At 37.2% G+C, this 9,346-nt stretch overlaps 1 protein-coding gene across 1 annotated transcript in view; it reads left to right on the top strand.

Annotated features, from left to right (window-relative positions):
• Window positions 1-9,346, top strand: part of MED23 (mediator complex subunit 23) — a 53,517-nt gene that overhangs the window by 5,377 nt on the left and 38,794 nt on the right. The window contains exons 4-7 of the mRNA XM_015819802.1: window positions 669-793; window positions 973-1,084; window positions 8,146-8,244; window positions 9,187-9,288. Coding sequence (XP_015675288.1) covers window positions 669-793; window positions 973-1,084; window positions 8,146-8,244; window positions 9,187-9,288 — 438 coding nt within the window. The remainder of the gene's footprint in view (window positions 1-668; window positions 794-972; window positions 1,085-8,145; window positions 8,245-9,186; window positions 9,289-9,346) is intronic.

Raw genomic sequence — 9,346 nt, 5'->3', positions numbered from 1 at the left:
CTGTCCTCCTACCTACACCTCTCTCCTCTCTTCCAACCACCCCACACATCCCACCTCCTTCCTTTCCTCATCCTTCGGATGCAGTTTGGGGGTACTGGCCGAGCATCTCCTTTTCATAAAACTTTACATTATTTCTCTACAACATTTTAATACACCAACTTTTACATATCTCTACCCTCCTTCATCCCCCCTCCCCCCCCGGACTTCCCAGAACTGAATACAGGGTTAAGCACATATCATCCCAAGTCTAATTAAAACTACCCAGCAATAATACAATCAAATATAAATATACTTTAACTCTAAAAACGAATAAACAAATATCAACTTAACATAACTATAAAATATATACAATAACTATATCCAGGTGAGTATTTTATTTGCTGCTTTTTTAATGACATCCAATCCAAAATGATTCTCCAATCATTTCATAAGTTGCAGAATAGTTATATTTATGTGTGTGTATGTATATGTAAGGCCTTAAATTATTTCAGCTTAAAGTTTTTATCAAAATAAGAATGACACAACCCAAAACTTTCAGTTGTCAATTCTTACATTGAGATTGTATGACTTGTAGGAAACTTTTATCAATATAAATATTTTTATTGATATTTAGTTTAGTTTTTAACAAATTGTGAAGTTGTTGAATAAATATATATTTTATTTTACAGGAATCTCATGAACAGTGTGTTCAATGGATTGTAAGGTTCATACATAGTCAACATAGTCCTAAAAGAATTTCTTTTCTATATGATTGTTTAGCAATGGCTGTGGAGACTGGGTTACTGCCACCCAGGTATGTTCCTTTTAGATAAACTACAGTAGATAATTTATTATAGGAGATCAGTTGCTTAAAGATGATAATAATAATAATAATAATAATAATAATAATAATAATAATAATAAATAATAATAATACATCAGATCTGCTTAGAAAAGATACTACTCATTGTGTTTTTTCTTTAATTTTCTTAGAATGGTTTGTGAATCTCTGCTGAATTCTGACAATCTAGAATGGGAAAGGACACAGCTTTGGTCTCTGACATTTAAACTTGTTCAAAAAATAATTGGTGGTGTAGACTACAAGGTAATAACTATACATATATGCTATTTTTTTATAATGCAGCAATAATAGCTTCCTTATATTTTATAGCCTTATACTTAACATCTATGTATTTGTTTTTAAGATTTATAAGGCTGCCCAACTCAAACAGTGGCATCTTTTGGATACCATACAGCAGGGGTGTCAAACTCAATTTCATTGAGGGCCGCATCAGCATTGCAGTTGCCCTCGGGGGCCGGGTGGGTGTGGTCAGAGTGGGTGCAGCCTACTGGGTGGGCGTCGATGGAGTAGGTGTGGCCTACTGGGTGAGCATGGCCTACTGGGTGAGCATGGCCAGTTCGCGTCAAGGGTGCCTGTGGGGGCCTGGGCAGGAGTGGGACAGATCTGAGGGTCTCTGGCAGAAGGGGGTGGGACCGGGGCAAGCGCCAAGGCATGGTCCATTTCTTCATTCCTCACAAAGGGTGACACCTCCCCAGCATGCACCCAGGGAGCGGGGCCGACATGGCAGGGGCAGGGGCTGGTTCCTCGCTGTTTCCAGACGACCTTGTGGAGCTAAGACTGAATGCCTTTCAGCATAGATGACCACCACAAAATTGTACATTGGCTCCCGGCCGGCCTGGCCCAGGGCCAAGGCAGCGGGGGCCATTCCCTCACTGTTTCCAGGATGGCTTCGCGGGCCACATGAAACCACTTCGCGGGCCGCATCTGGCCCCCGGGCCTTGTGTTTCACATGTCTGGCATACAGCATAAAAACAAGCAATAAACCATCTCCACCCCCATATGTTATTAAACATGTACAATATATAATATATAAAATTAAATGTCTATGATAAAGATAGGAGATGGAGCTATATTTTCAATTTATTCTAATGTAGATTATAATGACTTACGAATTATAACAGTCTATAATGAATTCAGTAGTAGAATTGGAGAGACCTTAATTACCTGCTCCAGTGATTCTATTTTACCTGATGTTACAATCTAAATTATTATCAGATCAGTCAATAGTATTTCTAGTCGTAAGGGTTCAGACATCTCAAATGGNGTTATAAAGAAGAAAAGTGAAACACGTAGAAAAAACGAGATACACAAAAATTATCACCATAGAAAAAACGAGATATACAAAAATTACCACCATAGAAAAAACGAGATATACAAAAATTACCACCATAGAAAAAACGAGATATACAAAAATTATCACCATGTCAGTTAATACTTAGTTGGGGAACCTTTAGCATGAATTACGGCCTTACAACGTCTTCCCATGGAGTGAACTAAGTCCTTTAGTTCTGCAGCTGTTATAATGTGAAACCAAGATTGAATGATTGCTTCTATTAACTGGGTTTTATTGCTGGGTCGCTTCTGACTAGCACGTTTCTTTAGTTGGCTCCATAGATGTTCAATTAGGTTAAGGTCTGGCTTATTCCCAGGCCATTCCAGTAGTGGAATATGATTATCTTGAAACCACCTTTTGCACACAACAGCAACATGACATGGAGCTGAATCCTGTTGAAATATAAATCCTTCATTGTCTTGGAAAAGATCATGTGCGGAAGGCTTCAGTTTGGGCTCAAGTATTTCGTTAATGTATTTTTAGCCATTTATATTCCCATTAATCACACAAATTCTACCCACACCTTTTGATGTCATACAAACCCCAGATCATAACACTGAGTGTTTCACGGTACATGTAATGCAATCAGGATGCAAATCTTCTCCGATTATTCTTATGTATTTTATGCCATCACTACCAAACAAGGAGATCTTGGTCTCATCACTCCAAATAACACTGTCCCATTGTTTCTCTGTCCAGGTAACATGGGTTTTAGCCCAGTTTAGTCTTTTCAATCTTTGTTTGAGTGATAAAAGTGGCTTTTTTCGTGGAATTCTAGATTTTAGGCCAAATTCCTGTAGTCTGTGCCGAACAGCCCTTGCACTCAACTTCACATTGCATTGTGCCATTTCATCTTGTATACACCCAGATGATTTTCTTCTGTCACGTAGGCACAGTCTCTTAATTCTTCTATCATCACTTGCTATTGTGCACCTTTTCCTGCCTTTACCAGTGTGGTTTTGTAGTGACTGAGTCTCCTTATACTCTTCAAAAACTTAGAAATGCCACCTTTGGTTAAGTTTCCACCAATTTTTCTTCTAATTTCTTTATAACTGTAGCCTTGTTCACTTAATAATACTATTTTACATCACTTTCTGGGCAACCAGTCAACTTTTTGCGCCATTACTTTAATTTTATTACATTTTACAAGCTCACTAAATGAAAGAACACAAAAAAATTCAACCAATTTGATAGCGATCACATAACACATTGACAAATGTCCTCCTCTCAGCTTTAATACATGACATCAATAACTGAATCCTACTGTGATCTGATTGGTTCATTGCCAAAACAAGACTCATGCTCATTGGCTACAATCAGATGAAGGAAAGCTACCTGATATCAACCTAAGCAAGTTGTGCTTCCTTTTTCTGGTTATTTGGCTATAACATTTCATAGAATACAGATAATTGAACAAACTTTGTTGCATTACATTCTTGATTAAATTATTTTTCCATTGATATATAATTTTATGGTACTACTCCAAAACAAAGTGGTGCTATTAGCCATCAAATCTCAAATGTACACTTTTCCCAAAAGATTTCCACAATTTTGGCCACTATTGTATATTGCCTTTGGCTAGGCTGAATCTTCTGCTTCTAAAACTATGACAGATGAAAAACCCTTTGCTTTGTGCAAGTGCGTCACTTACACACCTCTGTCTTCTGTTCATCACTTTTGCAGATGTAATAGTTCCCAACCTTGTGATTGCTTCCTCATTAGGGAATTTTTATCATCCCTGCCCTCTCCAGTTCCATATTATTCTTTTTTGAGATGTGGGGCTAGTGTTTATAGATATTTTGTTAGTGGCAGGATTATTTCCTAATGACCTCCCAACATGGACTTTTCTATACATTGTATAGAAGTATAGACTTCTATTCATTGTATGTGTCTAGAATACATATGTAGGTTAATATTTTATTGACAGATGCTTGGACAGACCAATAGGCAGCCCTTGTTTCTCTTTGGTTCCCCATTTCCCCTCAGTAATTTCTTTGTTCCATTTTTCTTTATCTCATGTAGTGAAATATCTTGAATTTTATCAATATTTTTATCAACCTCTCCTCCCTACCCAAAATATTTTCTTTTCTCTTAATTATCACCTTAGACCACTGGTTAATACTTGAAGTGGGGCTTGTTTATTTTTTATTGGCTTTGTGGTTACCTTTTTCCACTTGTTTACATGCGTTGAGGAAAATGTTTACTTTAGTTAGTTGGTATCAGTAGATACCCCCAAGATACTCCTCAAACACTGTGATTGGGTTTGTTCTAGTAGTAATATATATTAAACCCTAAACTTCAGTTTGATATAATGGTTTGGCAGTAACTTTGGTATCATATACTTTTAATAAATGGAAAGAAAGTTGGAAAGTTGGTATCAGTAGATAAGTTTTTATTTGAGAATGTTTCTTCCTCTGCCCATTCTAGATACATTGATTTGAACATGGAATATAGGTGACATAGAATAAAAGCTAAGTTGTTATTAGAATGTGATACCATGTTTTAAATTCTTTTATAGAAAACAGAAGTTATCGAGGAAGCTTTTCCTGGGTAAGTGAAATGTAACCATTTCCTCGTATAACTGTAGAGATTCTGTTGTAGTAACTAGTGATGAAATACTTTATAAATATCTTGGCTTTACTTGTTTTAGCATGTTTATGGATACCCCAGAAGATGAGCGAACTAAATTAATTAGCTGTTTGAGTGCCTTTCGACAGTTCTGGAGCAATCTTTCCCAGGTGAGTATTTTATTTGCTGCTTTTTTAATGACATCCAATCCAAAATGATTCTCCAATCATTTCATAAGTTGCAGAATAGTTATATATATATGTGTGTGTGTGTGTGTGTGTGTGTGTGTGTGTGTGTGTATGTAAGGCCTTAAATTATTTCAGCTTAAAAGTTTTATCAAAATAAGAATGGTACAACCCAAAACTTTCAGTTGTCAATTCTTACATTGAGATTGTATGACTTTTAGGAAACTTTTATCAATATAAATATTTTTATTGATATTTAGTTTAGTTTTTAACAAATTGTGAAGTTGTTGAATAAATATATATTTTTATTTTACAGGAATCTCATGAACAGTGTGTTCAATGGATTGTAAGGTTCATACACAGTCAACATAGTCCTAAAAGAATTTCTTTTCTATATGATTGTTTAGCAATGGCTGTGGAGACTGGGTTACTGCCACCCAGGTATGTTCCTTTTAGATAAACTACAGTAGATAATTTATTATAGGAGATCAGTTGCTTAAAGATAATAATAATAATAATAATAATAATAATAATAATAATAATAATAATAATAATAATAATAATAATAATAATAATAATAATAATAATAATAATAATAATAATAATAATACATCAGATCTGCTTAGAAAAGATACTACTCATTATGTTTTTTCTTTAATTTTCCTAGAATGGTTTGTGAATCTCTGCTGAATTCTGACAATCTAGAATGGGAAAGGACACAGCTTTGGTCTCTGACATTTAAACTTGTTCAAAAAATAATTGGTGGTGTAGACTACAAGGTAATAACTATACATGTATGCTATTTTTTATAATGCAGCAATAATAGCTTCCTTATATTTTATAGCCTTATACTTAACATCTATGTATTTGTTTTTAAGATTTATAAGGCTGCCCAACTCAAACAGTGGCATCTTTTGGATACCATACAGCAGGGGTGTCAAACTCAATTTCATTGAGGGCCGCATCAGCATTGCAGTTGCCCTCGGGGGCCGGGTGGGTGTGGCCAGGGTGGGTGCGGCCTACTGGGTGGGCGTCGATGGAGTAGGTGTGGCCTACTGGGTGGGCATGGCCAGCTCTACATCATTCGCGTCAAGGGTGCCTGTGGGGGCCTGGGCAGGAGTGGGACAGTTCTGAGGGTCTCTGGCAGAAGGGGGTGGGACCGGGGCAAGCGCCAAGGCATGGTCCATTTCTTCATTCCTCACAAAGGGTGACACCTCCCCAGCATGCACCTGTTGTGGCTCCATCCTGTGGGTCCCTGTCATCGGAGGAGGAAGGCTCTGAACATGAAGGAGAGGAGATGGCCAGGCCTCCCTCTCCAGGCCCTTCCCCTCTGGTGCGGCCTTCGTTGTCTTCCGACGGAGAGGAGATTGGCCAGGAGCCAGGTGCTTCTGGGATTGGCCAGGAGCCAGGTGCTTCTGGGATTGGCCAGGAGCCAGGTGTATCGGACTCTGAGGAGGATACGTCTTGGCTGGATCCATGCCAGCGTCGGAGGGACAAGCGTGCGCAGCAGCTAAAACGCCGTGCCAGAGATTTCAGCTGAGTCACTGGGCCACACCCCACAGGCTATATAAGCAAGGGGTGTGCCGTTTGAAACTCTTGTGACGAACAATACTGAATCTTCTGTTGCAGCACTCTGGAATTATCCTGGACTTGATTTGTATTTGTACAGTGAGTTATCAGTAAAGGTCTTGGCAGGCAGCCACGGAGTTGCTGCCAAGTGTTTATCTGTATTTGGCAGTGCTGAGCAGTCTTTTAGCCCTCGGCTGACTGGTTGGGGTGTGTGAGTCGGACGGGGGACAGAACAGCACCCAGGGAGCGGGGCCAACATGGCAGGGGCAGGGCCTGGTTCCTCGCTGTTTCCAGACAAACTTGTGGAGCTAAGACTGAATGCCTTTCAGCATAGATGGCCACCACAAAATTGTACATTGGCTCCCGGCCGGCCTGGGCCAGGGCCAAGGCAGCGGGGGCCATTCCCTCACTGTTTCCAGGATGGCTTCGCAGGCCACATGAAACCACTTCGCGGGCCGCATCTGGCCCCCGGGCCTTGTGTTTCACATGTCTGGCATATAGCATAAAAACAAGCAATAAACCATCTCCACCCCCATATGTTATTAAACATGTACAATATATAATATATAAAATTAAATGTCTATGATAAAGATAGGAGATAGAGCTATATTTTCAATTTATTCTAATGTAGATTATAATGACTTACGAATTATAACAGTCTATAATGAATTCAGTAGTAGAATTGGAGAGACCTTAATTACCTGCTCCAGTGATTCTATTTTACCTGATGTTACAATCTAAATTATTATCAGATCAGTCAATAGTATTTCTAGTCGTAAGGGTTCAGACATCTCAAATGGGTTGGAACATGCATTGTCTTTTTCATCAATTACTTTACTCATTGTTATATGAGTATATGCCAGGCGTACTCATCTGATTTGTAGGATTTCTATAAAAGAAGGACTTTTGGGCTGGGATCATGGCACAGTCATTAAAGATGAATGGAGATATCAAATACAGGAAGTAATTTGTCATCTGCCTTGATTCCACACCATCAAGAAGATCACTGCTCATTAATTTGTCCTTCTACATTACATCAGGGAAGCAATGTATAACTTCTAACTAGAAAGAGAGCTGAAAAACTTCTAACTGACCTAAAAAAATTATGCAGATAGTTTGTGTGTGTGTGTGTGTGTGTGTGTGTTTAAAGAGAAGTGGCAGATTAGGCAATACAGTTTGAATGAAAAAGCTTATGTATTATCCTCTAGAACAGGGGTAGTCAACCTTGGCTCTTTTATGACTCGTGGACTTCAACTCCCAGAATTCCTGAGCCAGCACAGCTGGCTCAGGAATTCTGGGAGTTGAAGTCCACGAGTCATAAAAGAGCCAAGGTTGACTACCCCTGCTCTAGAAGATACACTAGAATGACAGGCATAAAATGTTTTTGTACAATTTGATATTAGCAGTGCTTTTTTTCTAAAAAAAAAAAAAAGGTGCCGGAACTCACACACATCATACAACCTGCCTTGCCTACTCTACAAGGTTCCATCCAAAAAAGGTGGTGTAACTCCGTTCTGGGCGTTCTATGAGAAAAAAAGCCCTGGATATTAGTGTTATAATTTTAATTCATTTATACAAAATTAAAAAGTGAATTTTGAATTTTACATTTTGGCATAATTTTCCTTTGGAATTTGATCTGTACGTTACAGGGTGTACGAGACCTTTTGAAGGGTATCCTGGAGAAGATCCTAACTATTCCTAACACTGTGAGCTCTGCTGTTGTGCAGCAGCTATTAGCAGCAAGAGAGGTAAGGATATTAAATGGAGAAAACTAGATCTGAATTGCTTGCTGTTTTTTAGAGGAACAATTCAACATTTATATAAATGTTTCAAAAAGAGACAACTGAGAAACATTCTGAGACTTTTCTGCTAATTAAATTTTCTTGTAATTTGCAGACTATATTTGCTTAGAGGTAGTAATAGCATTCTTCAATTGATACTATTTCCTTGGGGTACTCGGTATAGGTAGTTCTTCATTTAATGTTATTTAAATTACAGATTCTAAAAATATGTGGATTGTATTATTTAAATTAAGTTTGCTTTGCTGCTTTGGTGTTTTGTCCTGAAATAAAACAAAAGACTATTCATTATTCTCTAGTCTTCGTCAAAATGTTTAATGTTTTCAAATCTAATATTTTAATTTAATTTGTACAATATTTTTACTCAGAAACATGCATAATTTAAATAAACCCTAAACCTAATTTTAATTTAAATAATTTAAATGTGTGTGGCCTATTTTGAATATATTTTAAAAACTGAATGAATGTATGTATGTATGTATGTATGTATGTATGTATGTATAATTAATCTCAGTAGGAAAATGTTGTCTCATAGCAAATAATCCCATAATTGATGTAGGACCACCGAGAAACATAGGAACTCACAAAATCTTCAGAAATATGGCAAAGGTTTGGGAGGTAGAAATACACCAGTAAATACTAAATATCTAAAAAAAAAATTAAAAATTTTAAAAAATCTGGAACAATAATAAAATGGAATTGTTTGTGAAAGAAGACATGGGAAGCTGACTACAACTGGACAAGATTTTACATTGCACCATTTTAAATTTTGATTATATATATATATATATTATATATTATATATATATATATTATATATATATATCCAAATTTCTTTTTTCTGACAAAGAAATATATATAACTCTTCTCCGGTTATTGGTTTTTCCTTAGGTTGTTGCATATATTTTGGAAAGGAATGCATGCTTATTGCCTGCTTACTTTGCCGTCACAGAAATCCGAAAGTTGTATCCTGAAGGAAAACTTCCTCACTGGGTAAGATTTGATGTTTAAAAATAAAAAAAATAAATTCAATTTTGGACCTTACGAAGTC

This window comes from Protobothrops mucrosquamatus, unplaced genomic scaffold, assembly GCF_001527695.2.
Source record: "Protobothrops mucrosquamatus isolate PMUCROS unplaced genomic scaffold, P.Mucros_1.0 scaffold991, whole genome shotgun sequence".
Classification (NCBI taxonomy): domain Eukaryota; kingdom Metazoa; phylum Chordata; class Lepidosauria; order Squamata; family Viperidae; genus Protobothrops; species Protobothrops mucrosquamatus.
Note: the sequence above shows the minus strand (reverse complement) of the source record. Positions and strands in the feature narration are given on the sequence as shown.